The sequence below is a fragment of the Leopardus geoffroyi genome, chromosome A2 (genome assembly GCF_018350155.1).
Source record: "Leopardus geoffroyi isolate Oge1 chromosome A2, O.geoffroyi_Oge1_pat1.0, whole genome shotgun sequence".
In the NCBI taxonomy this organism is placed as follows: domain Eukaryota; kingdom Metazoa; phylum Chordata; class Mammalia; order Carnivora; family Felidae; genus Leopardus; species Leopardus geoffroyi.
Window position 1 is genome coordinate 57,085,615 of NC_059331.1, and position 20,128 is coordinate 57,105,742.

The following is a 20,128-nucleotide window of genomic DNA, read 5'->3' on the forward strand; positions in this document are numbered from 1 at the left end:
GACACGAGAGAGGCCACTTGATACGTACGGTTCTGGTGGCTATCCCCATATGGTGTCCAGAGCTGTGTGGAATTCAGGTAAAGGACAGTAGCAAATTAAGCCAGTTACAGCTTCGGCCATGGTGTCTTCTCTACCAGAGGACGTAACCAATGATGGGCACTTCAGCTTCACCCAGGAGGCACAAGCCATCTGGGGAAAGCAGCTGACATGTGGTTCAGGATCAGACAGGACAGACATGTACTCAGAATAGACACCAGGATCTCAGGCCTGAGCGGTGATAAGGACAAGTTCTTAAAATTTCAGCTGGGCATATGGCCACCCAACTAGATTCCCATCTTCCCACTTCTGACAGCTAATTGTGGGTTTGTGATTATATAACCGCCAATGGGAATTGAATGGAGGGAATAAATGCCACATAGGCAATGCCATGAAAAGTATGGACACGCCTTTCCCTTGCCCTTTTCCCTTCACGGCTGAGAGGTGACTATGGCCAACAGCCACCTCAAGTTCAGAAATGGAAGAACTGAATTGTGAGGATGCTACACTCCCAGCTCTGGAACATCTAGCCCTGTGAAATGAGAGAGATAAACATGGTCTTTTTTTTTTTTTTTTTTTTTTTTTTTTATTCTATTTTTGGGACAGAGAGAGACAGAGCATGAACGGGGGAGGGGCAGAGAGAGAGGGAGACACAGAATCGGAAACAGGCTCCAGGCTCCGAGCCATCAGCCCAGAGCCCGACGCGGGGCACGAACCCACGGACCGTGAGATCGTGACCTGGCTGAAGTCGGACGCTTAACCGACTGCGCCACCCAGGCGCCCCTTTTTTTTTTTTTTTTTTTTTTTTTTTAATATAAGCGTTGAGAGAAATAGTTTTGCTTCTCAAACTTAATTTTTTTTAATGTTTATGTTGATTGAGAGAGAGGGAGAATCCCAAGCAGGCTCCGCGCTGTCAGCACAGAGCCCTGTGCTGAAACGATATCATGACCTGAGCTGAAATCAAGAGTTGGACAATCAACCGAATGTGCCACCCAGGTGCCCCAAGAAACAAACCTAGTCTTGTGTAAGCTGCTGCATTTGGGAGTCTTTTATTACCTTTGTTAACCTTTACCATAAATAACACCTGTTCCCAAACAAGCAAGGTCATTTCTCACTCAAGTTGAGTATTTGTGAGACAGAAGTTTCTCACATTTCTGTATCTTTGTCCATTAAATCCCTGACTCTAGGATACAGAGATCATATATAACAGGATTCAAGAGGCATTACCTGTATTGATTGTCCTTCCAGCATCCATTCTTCCTACCTGCTTACCTGAATTACATTTGGGGATCTTACAGTTCAGGGGAAGGGAACTGCATGCCCAGCTTTAAGAACAGAATGAAAGAGCTAGGTTAAGCTAAACAATCCATGCTATCTCCCTATGAATATTGATTGGTGGACTGAAAACCCAAGCAGTTGGTTAAGCATCTGACTCTTGATTTCAGCTTAGGTCTCACCAACTGTGAGATCGAGCCCGCATCAGACTATGCACTGACAGGGTGAAGCCTGCTTGGGATTCTCTCTCCCTCCCTCTCTGCCCCTCCCATGCTCTATCAAAACAAATAAACAAAACAAAACAAACCCAAGCTGACCCAAAGTTGAGTCTCAGGACTTGGCTTGCAATGCTGGGTAGAATACATCCTGCTAGATGCAGAGCAAATGTAATACCAGAAGCTGCTGTCAGCCACTCACACCCACCGCTCAGTCTTCAGTTATATAGACCAATAAACTCTCTTTAGTGTTGAAACAAGTAAAAGTCAGACCTAGCAGTACTTAAAACTAAGAGCCTCCTGATGATACCATTTATCTTGCCACAGTCTGCTAATGTCCTTGCTGCATGCACAATGATCCTGTCTTTGCCCATAGTGTTCCTTTTGCCTGCAGCACCCTGCCTCCACTCTGCTAATATTCGCTGTTTATGCCTACTTATCATCTGAGACAATTTAGACATCCTGGATTTATCATAGTTCCACCACTTAGTAGTTCTGTGGCCTTAGGTGACTTACACAACCTGTTTCATTTCTATTGTGAAATTGACATAGCAGTATTTACCCTTCTGTTCTCATTTTTCATCACTCATGAAATTGGGACACTTGCCTTACAGACCTGTTATTAAAAAGAGGGAACAGCATATAAGGTGCTCAGAACAGATATATGTAAACTTCTCAGTAACTATTTCAAAACTCAAAACTCCATGATCGGCAGTCAAATCTATCACGTGGCCTTACCCAACTCCATGTACAGCTGGGAGGCTCAGGGGCTTTGTAAGAGCTCTGTTAGCCTTTTATTTATTTATATATACATATATTTATTTATTTACTTACTTACTTACTTACTTATATAAATATACAACCGTGAGATCAAGAGTCGTACGCTCTTCTGACTGAACCAGCTGGGCGCCCCTAGCTTTGTTAGTCTTTAAATCACCAGACTTAAGATTTACAGGTCTTGCCCTACTGGAATCCTATCTTGTTTTTTTTATCTCCACCCTATAGGTCTGGCTTGTGAGATATCATGGCTAAACGAATAAAGGAGCAAAGACAGTGACACTAAACTGCCTTATTTTTGTGCCAACAGCCTCAACTTAATGCTGTGTTTCTTAGCCACCCTGTAAATTTGAACAGCATATTTGAAGACTTTCTGTACTCATATCCCAGTATCAGTCATATATATCTTATCTACCTATGCATCCACAATCAACGATCTATCATTAGATCACATCACTAATCCATAAGACCACAGCTATAAACTGGCCAGCAGGCTGAATTTGGCCTACAGCGTTGCTTTGCCCTGTATCATGTTATAAGAACTAGAAAATCTCACATAGAAATCCTGATATGAGGCAACATTGAACCCACATGCCTGCACAGTAATTGTCAATACAAGTGAAAAACCTTAATATTAAATCAGTCCATGTTGTGAGCATGTAATACATTTAATGCAATACATTTAATTGGGTAGGGGAAAAAAAACCCTCTTTACATTAAAAAGACATTTTCCAGTTCTGTCTGACCCAACAAGCAACAGAGGCAGTAGTTTCACCTAGCAACACTCATTCATGTGTCCCCTAGCACCCATTTAAGGACCTCAATACTGCATTGGAGAGCAGGTGTGGCAGGCAAGCACCCCCTCCCCCACCCCTGGCCAAAGATGCCCACATTCCAATCCCCAAAACTTGTGAACATACCACCTTACATGGCAAATGGGACTTCGTAGCTGTAACTAAATTAAGGATCTTGGGGTAGGGGAAGGTTATCCTGGATTACTCGATGGCCCCAGTGTCATCCACAAGGATCTTTATAAGGAGACCAAGGATCAGAGTCCAAGAAAGCATGACTACAGAAGCAGAGGTTGGAGTGAGTGGCCACTAGTCAAGGAATGCAGACATCCTCTAGAAGCTTGAAAAGGCAAGGAAGGATTCTCCCTTAGAGCTTCCAGAAGGAAAGCAGCCCTGTTTTTTCCGTTTAGTCCTGTAAAACCCATTTCCAACTTTTGCCTTCCAGAAGTGTAATAATTCAAAGTGTTTGAAGTCACTAAGTTTGTGGTAATTTGTTACAACAGCAATATAGAAACTAAAACAGATTTTGGTACCTGGAAGTGGAGTGCTACTGTAACAAATACCTTAAGATGTGGAAGTGGTTTTGGAACTGAAAAATGGACACAGGCTGGAAGAATTATGGGTATGACAGAATGCTTTCCACGGATTGTTACTACAAACATGAATGTTAACAATTCTGTCAGTGAGGACTCAGAAGGAAGTGAAGAGCCTAGTAGAAAATCTGTAGTCTTAGAGAATACATAAACAGACTGTGAATAGAAATACAGACACTAAAAGCACGGCTGGTGAGGGCTCAGAAGGAATTGGGTAATGTTATCGGAAACGGGAAGAAAGGGGAATCCTTATATGGTAGAAACATAGCTGAGTTGTACCCAACAGTTATGTGGAAGGCAGAACTTGCACATAACAAACTTGGATATTTAGCTGAAGGGGATTTTTTTCATTTCTTTTTGACGCTTATAGTAAAATGCAAGAGCAAAGAGATAAATCTAGGGAAGAACGGTTAAAACAGAACCTGAACTTAATGCAGAAATCTCAGCCTATCCACACTGCAAAAGATGCTAAAATTAGGAGACTCACAGGGAAGTGTGCTCTGGAGAAAAAGCCAAGGTGTGGTTGAACCCCCTTTTTCTAGTGCCTCAGAATGACCAAAAGGTCATATTTGTCCACACAGATAGGTTAGGAGATTAGGCGTGTGACTCATGAATACTCTCAACCATCTCAGCAGAACCCAGGAATAGAGATGGGATTACCCAGGAAAGTTCTGTGGAGGCACCTCTTGTCCAATGAAGTGAATTTCCGTGACATCCACAGAAGATCAAGGTTGAGAATTTTTATACCAGCCGAAACACTGCCAGCCTGGACTCTGAGGGATGGAGAAAGGATCAAATTAAAGAAGTCTGTTAAATTCCTGAAATTCTGTAAGCAGGAAACAAGCTGACAAAACTACTCAGCTATGAACAAGCACTACCTTTCATGAAAAAGAAGGGAGGACTCAGGAAGGTAGCTTGAGCCCGGAGAATACCCTCAGGCCTTAAACTGGACACTGTTTGCCCAGCTAGATTTTTAAATTGGTTGAGACCAGTGACTCCTTTTTCCCTTTCATTTCTTCCCATTTCGAAGGACCATGTCTATTACTGATGTCCAATACCTATCTTACCATTGACATTTGGGGAGCAGATAACTTAAAAACCTGTTATAAAACCACAGATGGAGAGGGATTTTGCCCCACGATAGATCATGCTCAGCTCTTACCTAGACCTGATTTAGACAATGAGACTTGGACTTTGGAGCTGAGAGTTGGGAGGTTTTTTCTTTGGTGTATAATGGGTTGACACGTTGGGGGATGCTGGGAGGAAATGAATGCATTTTGCATGTGAGATGACTGTGAATCTTTAGGGGCCAGAAGCCAGACTGAGGTAGGAAGAGTAATGCCCTGTCAGAGATGTACATGTCCTAATCCCCAAAACCTGGGAGTTACCTTACATGGCCAAAGGACTTTGGGGGTGTGATTAAGTTACATCATTAACAGGAAACTAATACAGTGATTGATTCCTTCACTTGGGGCAGAAAAAAAAAAAACCCAGAATGGATCTTGTAGAATGCTGTCCTTAGCAGAAAATAAGGATGTGACAATATGAGCATAAAATAATAAAAAGTAATTTGTAAAAGTCCATGGGTTCACAATTTTGCTACGTTAAAATATACAGGGGCACCCGGGTGGCTCAGTCGGTTAAGCGTCAGACTCTTGATTTCAGCTCACATCATGATTTCACATTTCTGGAGTTCGAGCCCCATGTTGGGCTCTGTGCTGACAAGGCAGAGCCAGCCTGCAATCCTCTCTCTCCCCCTCCCCTGCACGCTCTTTCTCAAAATAAATAAGTGAGCTTAAGAAAAAAAGTGTATGAGGGGCGCCTGGGTGGCTCAGTCGGTTGAGCGTCCAACTTCGGCTCAGGTCACAATCTTGCGGTTTGTGAGTTCAAGCCCGCGTCGGGCTCTGTGCTGACAGCTCAGAGCATGGAGCCTGCTTCGGATTCTGTCTCCTCTCTCTGCCCATCCCCCCCCCCACTTCCCCCCCCCCCCGCTTGTGCTCTGTCTCTCAAAAATAAATAAATGTTTAAAAAAAATTTAAAAAGAGTATATGAAAACTAGTTACAAAGATATGAACATGAAGTTCTTTTAAAGGAACTTATAATTATATAGATGTGTAATTTTGGCCCGTGAACTGAATCAAAATGTCCCAAATCAGCTAAACAATCCAGAAAATGTATAAACTACACAAAGAACAAAAAGGTCTGATCAACACCTGTGGTCTAATATTAAAAAAATATTGCGGGGCGCCTGGGTGGCGCAGTCGGTTAAGTGTCCAACTTCAGCCAGGTCACCATCTCGCAGTCCGTGAGTTCGAGCCCCGTGTCAGGCTCTGGGCTGATGGCTCAGAGCCTGGAGCCTGTTTCCGATTCTGTGTCTCCCTCTGTCTCTGCCCCTCCCCCGTTCATGCTCTGTCTCTCTCTGTCCCAAAAATAAATAAACGTTGAAAAAAAAAAAATATTGCAAGACCACTTTGTTTCTAGAAAAAAGGGTCCAAACACTTTAAATGTGCTTGAAAGGGGGCGCCTGGGTGGCTCAGTCAGTTAAGCGTCCAACTTCGGCTCAGGTCCTCATCGTGCGGTCTCAGTTTGAACCCCACATTGGGCTCTGTGCTGACAGCTCAGAGCCTGGAGCCTGCTTCAGAGTCTGTGTCTCCCTCTCTCTGCCCCTCCCCAACTCGTGCTCTCTTTCAAAAGTGAATATTAAAAAAATTTTTTTAATGTGCTTGAAAGATAGGGGCTAGGAGACCTGTTGTGTACAACCATATTAAGAAAAACTGTTATGAAAGAGGATTTGGGGCACCTGGGTGGCTCGGTTGGTTAAGCATCCGACTTTGGTCCAGGTCATGATCTCATGGTCCATGAGTTCAAGCCCCGCGTCAGGCTCTGTTTAGGCAGCCCTGAGCCTGGAGCCTGCTTCAGATTCTGTGTCTCCCTCTGTCTCTGCCCCTCCCCCACTTGTGCTCTGTCTCTAGCTCTCAAAAATAAATAAATGTTAAAAAAAAAAAAATTAAAAAAAAAAAAAAGAGGATTCAACCTCACTTCCAGAATCTGATTTTAATCACCTTTGGAATGCTGTCCCAACCTAGGGCTAACCAGCCCCAAATACCAGAAACTCCCACTGACAACCTGAGATGAGAGGACATCCACTTTCTCCTGCATCTGATTGTTTATACTCAAGAAAAAGCATTAAAAAAGGAATATGGTAGGGACACCTGGGTGGCTCAGTCAGTTAAGCCACCAACTCTTGATTTTGGCTCCAGTCATAATCTCACAGTTAGTGAGATCAGCCCCACATTGGGCTCTGTGCTGTCAGCTGTGCTAATAGCATGGCGCCTGCTTGCAATTTTCTCTCCCTGTCTCAAAATAAACATTTTTTTTAAAAAATGGAATATGGTAGAATTATTAAGATCCTTAGGAAGGTGTATGACTGGAACATCACAAAGGCAGAAAAAATGTAAAGTTCTTAGTAAAACTTTAAACCATGGTATTTGTAGTGTTTCTGCTTAAAAATTTCAAAACCAGATTAAAAAAATTTTTTAAGTTTATTTTGAGAGAGAGTGAGCGAGCAAGCACGCAAGGGGGAAAGAGGCAGGAGGGAGAGAATCTTAAGCAGGCTCCACGCTCCGTGCATGGGGCTCGATCCCATGACTGGGATCATGATCTGAGCCGAAATCAAGAGTCAGTCGTTTAACCGATTGAGCCACCCAGGCATCCCAAAACCAGATTAAATTTCTATTCAAAGTTTAAATTTTGGACATATTTGGAACCAAGGCCTCAATGCCCGAGAAAAACTGATTTTCAAAATGTTGCTCAGGTTTAACAGAGTATGCATCAAAGTTTAAAATAGACTACTAAAAAAGTAATAAAATAGTAGACTGCTCCTCCTTGCACCAAATCATTAGAGAATCTCTCAATCAGGAGGAGCCAAGTAGCTGTTGTCCCTGGAGGGACGTGGGCTTTTCTCCAGAGTTTTCTACAGCACCACCTCCCCCATCTCCCAGCTGACCTGCTTCATTCATAGCACCATCTGCTGCCTTCCAAAGGCTCAGGAGTTAGTGGCATACATTAAAGGTGTCCCTGAACTGGTTCAGCCAGGTATTCTTTCAGACCTGCCAAACATCCTGAGAGGTATTCCTCTCAGTTGGCATGTGGCAATCTGGTAGCCCTGTAGGAAGTTTGCATAAAAATAGTATGTACCATTTATTATTCCAGTAAGTGCTAAGCCCTTTGCCAATGTCTCATGTAATCCATCATAGTGATCCTGCAAAATAAATACAAGGTTTTCTCACTTTACAGATGAGGAAAGTGGAGCTTAGAAATCTTGCTGTTTCAAATGTAAGCCAACAACAGACTTAGAACTGAGATTCCAGTGAAGTCTGACACCACAGCCCATATTGGCTGCATGATGCCACTGTTTCAAAAATGAGCAAGGCCGTGAAGCTAAAATCAGGTTTTTGGAGGCATAGATACTGCAGTACCAACAGACCTTGGGGGAAAAAGTGCAAGATAATTTGCACAGCTTTTTAAAAATTTTTTAAGGTTTATTTATTTTGGGGAGAGAGCGAGTGAGCACAAGTAGGGAGGGGTGGAGAGAGAGGGAGACACAGAATCCAAAGTAGGCTCCAGGCTCCACGCTTATCAGCACAGAGCCTGACGCAGGGCTTGAACTCACGGACCGGACAGCGAGATCGTAACCTGAGCTGAAGTCAGACGCTTAACTGGCTGAGCCACCCAGTCACCCTAGATAACTTGCACAGCTTTTAGAAGTCACATATATTAATTCTTGGGGTCTTCTATTCTGGGCTTACCTTAAGAAATTTAAGGTCCTTTCACTAATGTGTTGTTTATGACTAAAGTATCAGTGTAGATGTTTATCATCCATGGCTGCTAAAACTATTTGGTGCAACGTTGATGGAAGACTTTATAATGGACAGAAAACACTGAAATCACTAGAATCTACTCATCAAGCTTAGTATCAAAAGTAAGGCAATCTGACATTACGTACCTCCTGATATGATGCAAAAGGAAGTATGCAGCACCCACTATGATGTATCTAGCCTAAAAAAATAATCAAAATATAATCAAGCTTCTAGATCTATTACTAAACTCGGGGAGATAAAACCGTATGAAACAATACGACAGGAATACAATCAGCCAAATGCAAGTCATTAGGAATTCCTCAATTTGTTTTTCCAATAAGGACAGGCAACTATTACAAACATAAGACATTACCAAATGCGATGTATATAGAACATTTGGATCCTGATCCAACAAACCAACTAGAAAAAATTAAAATGAAATCAAGTGGGAAATTCACGTTTCCTCCATACATTACCACTTACAACTTTACAAATATTCCAATTCCAAGGCATTTTTTTGGTTGATCTGATTCAGAAACCTAATTAATGAAACACGTTTGTAAGAAGTTGATATTAACTTGGCAGCTGGAATGACTGTGAGCTAATTCTACAAACTGGCATGAAAATACTACAGTGAATAGACTTTCTCTTCCCTTCACAAGAAAGAATCAGCAAAGGTTTTAGGTCAATGACCAGTTTTTGCTTCTGCTCTCAGCTGTAGTTTAAATTTTCAAAAAACAAAAATCTTGCCCTTGAATTTTTGTCCGATTTAGAAAAAAGAAAAATCTGTAAGCTCTGACCTCTGCCACATCTGTTCAGGTTCACTGTGTAGAAACTATCGCCCAAAAATATTAGTGGACAAGTGACCACAGCTTGGAGAGAAGTGTCACCTCACCTGTTAACACCATGTAATGTGTACAAATACAGTTTGACCCTTCCCAATTAAAAATACCACGTGGAAGCACTGAATGAATGCCCATCCAAGTGGCCTTATACCTAGATTAGCCAAAAATCTTTTGACGTTGAGCCATTCAACCAGGTGCAATCAATTCTTGATGAGAAGGCTCTTAAGAGCTCCAGTGATCATATAAGGCTGCCTCACAAATGGCAGGTGCATCAGCTAAGCAACAAGCACATTTGCCTATTGCATTGCTCATGGTGGCCTGATCCATGAAGTATAAATATACAGGCAGAATGACTGGAGATCCCAATTCTCCTTCCAGGGAACTGTCCCTCGTTCTATTCCACTTGCACCCACTTTAAGTGGAGGTCCCATTGTGATACCGTTGCTCCTATGACTATCATTATTTGGGGCACAAGAAGGCAAGCGAACTGCAACTAAGAATATCTGAAATAACCTAAGGGAAAAGGATGGTTACTCTGGGAAGACAAAGCCATGAAGTAGCCACACTTAGGAAAGAAGTCCATCTCAATTGAAGTGGAAAAATTCATACTGAGAAGTCACTGAATTAACTAACTCTTGTTTTTGCCTCTGCTTGGTCACTTAACAATGTTCCCTGGGGAGACAAGAGTAGTCCAGTTCTAGGCCCTTGGTTGGTGGGTCACACTGCAAAGTAACTACCAAGAAAAACGCAGTGCTGAAAACCAAGAACCACAATAGTAGGGTGAAAAAAGATCAGGAAATATCAAGACTAAAATGCATCCACACTACTCAACAGAATTGCAGCTACGTTCCTTGTAAAAGGTTTGTTGTGGGGTTGAAAATGGAATAGATGTGAAGCAGGTATGTTTAATGAATGTTCTTTCAGTTCTAAAGCAAGCAAGAAAGGGTAATTACGTGTAAACCCCTGTAACCAAGAGCATAAGCACAGGACTGAGTTTTCAAATTCCAACTGCACCACTGGGGCTATGACCTCAGTTACATACCCCAGTGGTTTTCAACCCACTGGTACCGTAGAATCATCTAGAAGCTTATAAAACACCAATAGCTTAGGGACCTACCCAAATTAGACCTAGATGCCTGCAAGCCTAATTCTAGCGGTTACCAGCACCCAGCCACGAGGCTGTTAAGATTCCTGCTTCACTGCTTCACAGTCGCTCGCTCTGCACAGCAAGCACACCAGACTCACAACAGTACCCCCGGCACTTCAGGTTACACACAGGAAATACGATGTCTAATGCTTCCTAGGACATAACAGAATCCAACAAGAAAACCACGTGCTCCGAATCTTTTAGAGAACTTTGAAAAGTCATTAACTTAGACTGCCACAACAAATACTAATGCATATTAAAGCAAACACATCCAAAACAGAAAATAAGAGACAGATGGTAAAAGCATGCACCAAACACTGAACTCCCCCCAAATATCAAGGTTTTACCTTGGGGGACTTTAAGTGCACAAGGTTACAAGTGCACCTGTACCAGACAGCAGAACCTAAACGTTTCCTGAAGTCGACTACCCAATGCCCTTTGATACTCATCAAAGCAGTACGTGCAAGTTTTTGTACATTGGAGTACAGTGCTGCACGAGACTCCTAATAAAGCAGACGTGCTTCAGATGTAACCAGTGCATCACGAAATCACCTCCATCATCACAATCCAGCATATCGGTTGTGTAGAGAGAATTCTGGACTTATCTACAATAGGAAAAGGAAGGAAGTATCAAAGCAAGGGGTGCCTGGCTGGCTCAGTCTGATGGGCACATGACTCGATCTTGGGGTTGTGGGTTTGACCTCATGTTGGGTGTAGAGATTACTCAAGTAAAACTTTAAAAAGAAGGGAAATTTGGGGGGGTCAGTCGAGCATCCAATTATTGATTTTGGCTCAGGTCATGATCTCTAGGGTCATGGGATCAAGCCCTGCTTCAGCTCCACACTCAGCGTGGAGCCTGCTTGAGATTCTCTCTTCCTCTCCTCCCCCACCTCCCGTTCACAGGTGCATACTCTGTATTAAAAACGTTTTGGGGGTGCCTGAGTGGCTCAGTCGGTTAAGCATCTGACTTCAGCTCAGGTCATGATCTCACGGTTTGTGAGTTGAAGCCCCCCATTGGGCTCTGGGGCTGACAGCTCAGAGCCTGGAGCCCACTTCTGATTCTGTCTCCCTGTCTGCCCCTCCGCTGCTTGCACTCTGTCTCTCGCATTGTCTCAAAAATAAACATTAAAAAAAATTTTTTTTAATTTTCTTGAAATTTTATTTTCGAAGCAGAGAGACAGAGCACGAATGGGGGAGGGGCAGAGAGAGCCAAAGCTGACTCCAGGGTCCGAGCTGTCGGCACAGAGCCTGACACGGGGCTCAAACTCACAAACTGTAAGATCATGGCCTGAGCTGAAGTTGGGACACTTAACCAACAGGGCCACCCGGCCACCCCTAAAATACTTTTTTTTAATAATTTAAAAATAAGATAAAGTGTCACACCAAGAATGCAAAGACCAGTCAAATTAACATTTTAAAATAGTACCTAAAAGTGTAGTTTTCTTTGCTATGCATATCTAAGTTAGATGGGATGTTCAACTTCAAGGTTATTAAATAAGCTTTCTACCTCAAGCTAGGTGGACCACTACACTTCCCAGAGAAAAATGTCTCATACTCTGCTATGATTAGAAAACCCAAGCATCTGACCCCGACTCTAGAATTGCTATTAAAAACAGGTTTCATGTAACATTTAACATGAAAAATCGTATATATATATATATGTATATATATATATATACACACACACATATACACACACACATATGCTTATTTTAGAAGTTTTGTTCCCACAACTTCAACAGAAACGGGACTATAATTTATATCAAGAAAACCAACTTTTCCTTTTGTGGCTTTTTTAGAGACACTTAACATTTATGAAGAACCTATGGTTTGGGGTACCCGGCATCATTCTGGGTATAACCTGGCTTTGCTGAGCTAGTGAGATTACATTCTACATCCCTAGCAATTACACAACAAATTTATGAACTCAAAGCAACATCTGAACAAGGCATAATACGTGCTAAAAGCATTACGTGAAAAGATACTGGGGATGGAGACCGATTACTAAATTTTCAAGAGAAACACGTATCACTGCAATGAAAAAATAGTAGTCTTAAACGATCGATAAAGGTCTGTATCAAAAGTAAAACTAACGAAATGCAACATTACATACTTTTAAAACATTCGTGCCAAAACAAGTTCAAGCTGAACCTAATAATCAGGACTCTACAGCAGGAAAAATAAAGACATAAATAAGGTGACACCAGGAAGAAAAAATAATTAATAAATACAGGACATTCAAGAAAACTGCTCTGGTCTCTTCAAAAACAAACCAAAAACCCATGGTTATGAGGGGGAAAGGTAGGGAACTGTTAGATGAAGAGAGTCTAAATAAACTTATCAACCAAACACAACTTACATACCCTGACTAGATCCAGTTTGGAAAACCTGGCGATGTTGATTTTGGTACAACCGGCACTGTTTGAATTATTTTATTAAGGATCAGACGGTCAAATTTTCTAAGTATGATAATGGATTGCAATCCTTGTGATTGAGAGAGAACATCTTAGTTCTTAGGACATGTAAGCCACAATAAGAGATAAGTGTCAGGTGTACCAACTTATTTTCAAATGGCTCAGCAAATGTTTGCTGTTAAATCTAGGTGGGGAGTAGAAAGTGTTCAATGTATTTTTTTTTTTTTTTACTGTAAGCTCTAAGCCCACTGTGGGGCTTGATCTTGAATTCAAGATCAAAAGTTGCAGGTTCTACCGACTGAGCCAGCCAAGCGCCCCTAAGTGTACAGATTATTCTTTTAACTTCTTCAAAATAAGTTTGTAGGCAAAAGCTTGCCATCTGATCCACTTCATTTAAGTCACTGATGAACCAGCTTCAAGAAGCTGAAGAGAAACAGCCGTTCCAGAAGTAGGCAAAAAGGTAGCAAAATTCCATGAGGATGCAAAGATGAAATTTTATGTTACACAATGAAAAACTCACTGTAGTACCTTCACTAATCTTTTCATCATCCCCTCAACCCTTTGTCACAAGAGAAATCCTTGACCTTTTTATCTAGCCTGCAAGGATAGGAATCTCAGTCGGTATTATAGAAACGGAGGATTAGTTTCTTCCTAGTCCAGATCCCCCAGAGGAAGAATTCAAGTTTTCTTAACCAAAAGTGAAAGCTGCTAAATCCCCAAGCAAACCTCACTTTTGAAAGAACCATTCGCCAATCAAGGGAATGTTAATTACGGTCCGAAAAGTTTTTAAAAAGTTGCTTAAAACCAGGGCGCTGGGGGGGGGGGGGGGGGGGACTCAGTCATTTTAAGCATCGACTCTTGATTTCGGCTCAGATCATGACCTCCCAAGTTCAGGAAATCAAGTCCCACATCAGGGTCTGAGCTTCAGCCTGGAGCCTGCTTGGGATTCTCTCTCTTCTCCCCACTCCCCCACATGTGCATGCTCTCTCAAAATAAATACACCTAAAAAAAGTTGCTTAAAACCCACTCTTATAACAAACCATTGTTACAGGAACAGCTCATTGGCTTCCAGCATAGCTAAGTGAATTTCCCTAGAATTTTCATGTTGTACTTGCTCAATCATCAAGGTCAATGCAACTAAATGCTATCTTATGAAAGAACACTTATGTGGCCTGTGAATAGGCCCTCAGTTATGTTTATCAAAGAGCTTGGAACAAAAGGCTGCTAGGTACTACAAATGTAACACAAAGAACGGTTGTGTAAAGCAAAGCAGTTCTAAGTATCTCACTTGCTGGGTTTTTTAACTCGAGGCCAGAAACCTCATAGGAAAATAGCCCCGTGTGCACCACCTCCAAACCTGAATTGAACTACATTTAACAGTGATCCCCTTGAAAACAGGTCTTCCCTTACACTGTTTATTTGCAGTAGAAAGAAAAATTATCAAGGTGCTGCTTAGTTAACATCTGAGATATACCATTTGCTCAGTAAAAATATCAAATGAAAAGGGAACTTGTAAGCTTGTATTCGTAAGTGTACGTACCTACACGACAGGACTTGGCTTTTTTTTGCCTGCTTTTGACTGTTAATTTGACAAAGTAGGAATTAGCATAGCATGGCTGAGGCACCAACGTCTTAATGGTGCAATGATATATATCACACGAGGATGAAAATTCACAATACATCCAATGCGAAGAATCACATGGAGGGGAAAAACAATAAACTAAGTCAGGAAGGCATAAGCCACTAACTATAGTTAGCTTATGGGGAGTGGGGAACAAAAAAAGAAGAGGACACAAGGTGGGAAGGATACTGGAGTTAGGTTCTAGGCTCTAGACAGCCATACATTTTTCAACCAAGTTTCCAGTAAGTCATGTACAAAGAGAGTTCCTTAAACCAAATGATTTCTAAGGTCCACCTCAACTCTAGATCAAATCCTAGAAAAAACAATCTAACATTTCAGATCCTTATGAAGCCCAGGAAAACTGTTAAATGCTAAAACAGAACAATGGGGGCACCTGGGTGGTTCAATTGGTTGAGCGTCTGACTTTGGCTCAGGTCATGATCTCGCGGTTTGTGGGTTCAAGCCCCACGTGGGGCTCTGTGCTGACAGCTCAGAGCCTGAAGCCTGCTTCAGATTCTGTGTCTCTCTGCCCCTCCCCCACTTGCTCACTCTAATAAAAATAAATAAAAAATAAAAACATAACAACAATGGCATTAAAACTATTGAGAGCAAACGCCAGAGCTCAAGGACAGCAATATAATGGGTTACAAAGAGAAATAAAACTTTTATATCTTCACAAACTGACACCTAAATAGCTAAAGCCTATGCTTCCTTATAACAGGTATTTTTCATTACTAAGACGTGACTTAGTACACAAAGAAAAGTCCAAACTGTCAGCTTTTAGTCCTCCACATTCCCCTCTTTAATATGGCATTTTGCACTATATACATTAATGAAAATTTGAAACAAACAAAAAGAACTTTAGTCAAACTCCCCTTCCTCCTCCAGCTTTATTGGATAGTTTAAAATTACATTTCTATTTTCTAGGACTTCAGTTGCTTTTTCCATCTGACTTTTAAAAACTGATTACAGCAAATGAAACACAGTTGTCTAAGTGATATAGTATACAAAAATAACATCTTGATTTCTGTGAAAATGCATTTCTCTGCAATTCCTGAATAACTCCAAATTATGCTAACTCTGAGCTTAGATGTTTACTCTGGGTTTTAGATTTAGTCTTTGAAAAAAATGTGTTCTAAACCTTTGTCATCACCTTATGTATATCCAGCATCAACGCTGTGATGAAGTTGTTCCTGTTTAGGCCTTTATCCCGATCTTTCTTGCACAGCCATTAACACACGTTTGTCTTTTTATTTTGTTTACTCCCACTCAACTGTATGTTCTATGTAGGGCCTGATACAGATGTTACTTGATGTTATTTAATAGCTACTGAGGTCAGACAATCCAAGGCCATCATTATGCTAAAATTAAAGTTATTTATGGAAGCTCATAGATACTTCCAGAATTGTTTTTACCTCCTACATGGGAACATATCCAAGAAACCCAGAACGGGCTTACTGGTCTGACTCAACTCTTCCCATTCATCAATCCCTATTCACCAGTGGCGCGGAAAGGGGGTTCTTTAACAAAGCATTATACATAACACCTCTACCAAACTAAACATAAACTTTTTTTTTGTAGTTAAATGCAGAAAGTCGATTTTTTTCCACCCCTTTCCTCCTTTTACACGGCAAGTAAAGCTCACTGGCCTGGGAGTAGCCTCTATCTGCCAACCTTTGGCCAGTGAAGAGGATTCAGAGAAAATAATACAACCATCAATCAGAAAAAGGAGGGGCGACAAAGGAAAATAATTAAGCTGTGGCTTCAATCGTGCATTCCCGTGCAAGGTGCCCTGACTCGCCACAGCGGTAACAGTTGACTTCACTTGTCTTGCTGCAATTGATGGCTACATGACCAGTTTCACCACACCTACAAAAAAAAATAAAAAGAGAAAGAAATTAAGATAATTTTCACAATGTGTTCAGAAAATACAAAACCATAGTGAAGCAATAATTAACTGAACAAAAAGCAGTTAACAAGTGAAGGAACATATTTTTTCCCCTCAAAACAGTCTCATTAACCCCTAAACTAAGAGCAGAAAGGAGGAATTAGATAACAAAGTACTCAATCGTGCAGCCTAAGCCATTACATTAAAATTAAAAATTTTCACTGTAAGAGATCCACCAATATCAAAACCAACACAACAATAACACTGGGCAAAATGCTGTTACCTTTTTAAAAAAGTTTTTAGTAATCTCTACATCAAACATGGGGCTCAAACTCACAACCTCAAAATCAAGAGTCGCATGCTCCACTAACTGAGCCATCCAGGTGCCCCAAGATGTTGAACCTTTATACAAATTAATCCCTAAGATCTCACTGGTATGTACGTATCAAAACTTACGAAATTTTACACTTTAAATACGTACATTATATGTCACAACCACAAAGATTTCTGGTTGCAGGACAAAAGATTTGTGGATGGGGGTGGGGAGGTGCCTTAGTGGCTCAGTCAGTTAAGCATCCAACTTTGGCTTAGGTCATGATCTCTAGGTTTGGGATTTCAAGTCCACCATTGGGCTGTGTGTGAACAGTGCGGACCCTGCTTGGGATTTCCTCTCTCCCTTCTCTCTGCGCCACCCCCACAAAAATAAACATTAAAAACAAAACAAAAACAGATCTGTGTATGCAAATTATAAATTTAGTTTTCTCCAATGTCTCTGAAAACACCAAATTACAGCATAACATTAATTTTTACATTAAAAATTCCCAAGTTGTGTAAGTTGTCCAGCAGCCATAAGCCACAAATTATCATGGTAGAATAGTGACTGATTGGGGCGCCTGGGTGGCGCAGTCGGTTAAGCGTCCGACTTCAGCCAGGTCACGATCTCGCGGTCCGTGAGTTCGAGCCCCGCGTCAGGCTCTGGGCTGATGGCTCAGAGCCTGGAGCCTGTTTCCGATTCTGTGTCTCCCTCTCTCTCTGCCCCTCCCCCGTTCATGCTCTGTCTCTCTCTGTCCCAAAAATAAATAAACGTTGAAAAAAAAAAAAAATTTAAAAAAGAATAGTGACTGATGTACAGATAGGCTGCTGGTTATATATGCTTAAAACCATTATCATCTGGTCACAACCAACTTTCACTGAATGTACTGGTCCGCAAGGTCCTTCCATTTATAGCTCACTTCTAAAATAATCTCTACAATGAGATTTCCTTCAGTAACACCCTAACAACTTACCTATAGCACTTCACTTTGGTGCAGTCTTTTTGAATGTGTCCAAATTCTCCACAAGAATAGCACTTCTGCTCATCAGCATGGTCACAGTCACGAGCCAGATGGCCTGGTTTGCCACAGTTGTAGCAGCACTGCTCTCGCTCTCTCTTGGGCTCCTTGCAGTCCTTGGCAATGTGGCCACCTCTACCGCAGTTATAGCAGGCTTCAACAATAAGGAAAAGAAGCAGACCAAGACTATAAAACCTTTACATAACGTTGCTGTTCTAAGCCATACAATACAAAATCTCAAAAGTAGCAAGTCCTTTCCAATGCTACGTGCAGTAGTAGTACATCCTCACCGCTCCAAGTTCTAGAAGGGTATGAAAAGGAAGTGTTAAATACTTACCATCCTCTTGAAGATCACAATCCTTGGCAAGATGACCAGACTCACCACAGCGATAACAGATGTCTGGAAGAGATGAGGAAACAAACTGGAAACCTATTTTGGGCAGAAACAAAAAGAATTTGACTAATTAGACCAGTCTTGATACTAAGAAACACTGAAGTACTTCAAAATTTTTTATTCGACAAAAATACCTCTATCCGAGGTAAAACCACCTCTGCCACGGCTTCTCATTCCACGACCACGGCCTCCACCAGTAGGGCATTCCCGGGCCCAATGACCAGATCGTCCACACTTGAAACACTCATTGCTGCTCATGGCTGCAGTTAGATCTTCAAAATATTAAAAACGACAATGTTAAACCACTTGGAATTACTTTAACTTTTATTGCCCTTTTAGTGTATTTTTGGATAATTATTCTGGGGGGGAAGAAGCCAGAATATACATTGGCTAGGAAAAACAGCCACACAACTATACACTTAGGCATTATACACCTATTATGAAATATATTAAAAGTGAAAAAAAAATGTAAACATATTTTGATATAATTCTTGATCTTTAAAACCATTAGGATTATGCATATATTAATACAAATGTTAATTCAGTTATTGATGGGGGTGATAGAATTTACAGTTAATATCAATGAATATCCATCATTAGAAATAACATCTACCTCATGCAAGGTCCAACTTAACGGACACATTTTCATGGTTACAAGCCAGTAAACTTTATTTTGGGCAACTGGAAGTTATTTAATAGTCATAAAATCAGAAAAGCTCAAACCAATGGAGCTGTAGTATGGATTGAAAGCGAGGGGTAAAGAAAAACAATTTCTCTCTGTAACTTTAGTATCTAACACCCAGTTGTGCTGCAACACTTGCCTGCTGACTCTTTAGAGCAGATATGTTAGAAGAAACGCAGGACATAAATTTTATCTCTAGAAGGTACAGTATGTTAAAAATATTAGAAAAACAACAAAAAGGCACACCAAAGTGCTAATAGCACCTAAAGCACTGGGACCACTTTTTTCTCTTTTCTATTCTCTCCAAGTTTTCCCAGTTTTACATTTAAAACAACGCTACTTGGAATTTCACAATAGATTCCTTTATTGGGTACTACTTTTTTTACAAAAAAGGGAAAAACTCCCACTAAAGCAAATGGATTTTATACTTCTTATGTAACAATCTAAAAATAAGCAAGGGCTATTCCTGGAATAGAATGGAAAAGAATGGAATGTTTCAGGACAAACTCCTCAGAAAGTAGTTAAAAAAAAAAAAAAACCAGCTCAAAACAATGTAATAACCTTTACATTTCCACATCTGAACATTTTTACCCTTATTTCCAGTGTCAAGCCATGGTATAAAAAGTTTTTTTTAACTACCCTCTCAAAGCCAACCGTTAAGGACCATGGTCTAGCAAAACATATTGCTTCAAGGGAACAAGACTGACTGGACAGTGGAATTACCCAAACCAACCACAGCACCGAATATCAAATGATAGCAAAACAGTAAAGCCTCCACCCATTCTTTAACTGGTTCATCACAAGTTATAGAGATAGTAACTAAAAATTAAGCTGAAGTTCAGTTTCAAAAGTTTCCATTGTCAAATATTCAAAAGAATTCAATACTTAACCCAAGTCTCTGCAATCAGATTCAGGATAAGTTTTCAAAAGGGATCTATCAATTCTTGCCACTTGCCATATGAACACATTAACAAAAAAGGGAAGGACAGGTGCGGAGCTGCATGGGATACTTAAGCATTAGTGGTTTCAGATGCATAATGTACATTTCTAGCCAGAAGAAAACAGCCACTGGAAAATCTGAGATTACATTTGCTTTCTTATACTGGTATTAGCCTTCAATATTATGTGAGGTCCTGGCTTCCAGAGAGAACAAAATAAGATAAAAAGATCACAGAAAAGAGCTGCTTAGGGTACCTCATCCTCCTCTCCACCCCCATTTCATTTTGGATCTTCTCCAGTTTACAGCCAGACCAATTTGAG

General features: G+C 41.0%; 1 protein-coding gene and 2 long non-coding RNA genes across 8 annotated transcripts in view; 1 reads left to right on the forward strand and 2 right to left on the reverse strand.

Annotated features, from left to right (window-relative positions):
- Positions 1-2,407: 2,407 nt before the first annotated feature.
- LOC123606060 lies at positions 2,408-19,369 on the reverse strand. The gene is made up of 3 exons (XR_006716071.1): positions 18,758-19,369; positions 11,040-11,041; positions 2,408-2,419 (listed from the first exon to the last, which is right to left on the reverse strand). It is a non-coding gene; the product is annotated as an uncharacterized LOC123606060 (long non-coding RNA).
- LOC123606061 lies at positions 3,347-13,090 on the forward strand. The gene is made up of 4 exons (XR_006716072.1): positions 3,347-3,356; positions 3,640-3,646; positions 12,077-12,084; positions 12,985-13,090. It is a non-coding gene; the product is annotated as an uncharacterized LOC123606061 (long non-coding RNA).
- LOC123606059 (CCHC-type zinc finger nucleic acid binding protein) overlaps positions 15,445-20,128 on the reverse strand; it is a 72,911-nt gene continuing 68,227 nt past the window's right edge. For 2 of the 6 annotated variants that reach the window (XM_045493994.1, XM_045493992.1), the window contains exons 2-5: positions 18,321-18,458; positions 18,130-18,222; positions 17,748-17,946; positions 15,445-16,442 (exon numbers count right to left, since the gene is read on the reverse strand). In XM_045493994.1, the coding sequence (XP_045349950.1) occupies positions 16,325-16,442; positions 17,748-17,946; positions 18,130-18,222; positions 18,321-18,444 (534 nt within the window). In that variant the 5' untranslated portion in view covers positions 18,445-18,458 and the 3' untranslated portion in view covers positions 15,445-16,324. Of the gene's footprint in view, positions 16,443-17,747; positions 17,950-18,129; positions 18,223-18,320; positions 18,459-20,128 lie in introns of all 6 variants that reach the window. The other 4 variants (XM_045493997.1, XM_045493996.1, XM_045493995.1 and 1 more) reach the window with 3 other exon arrangements.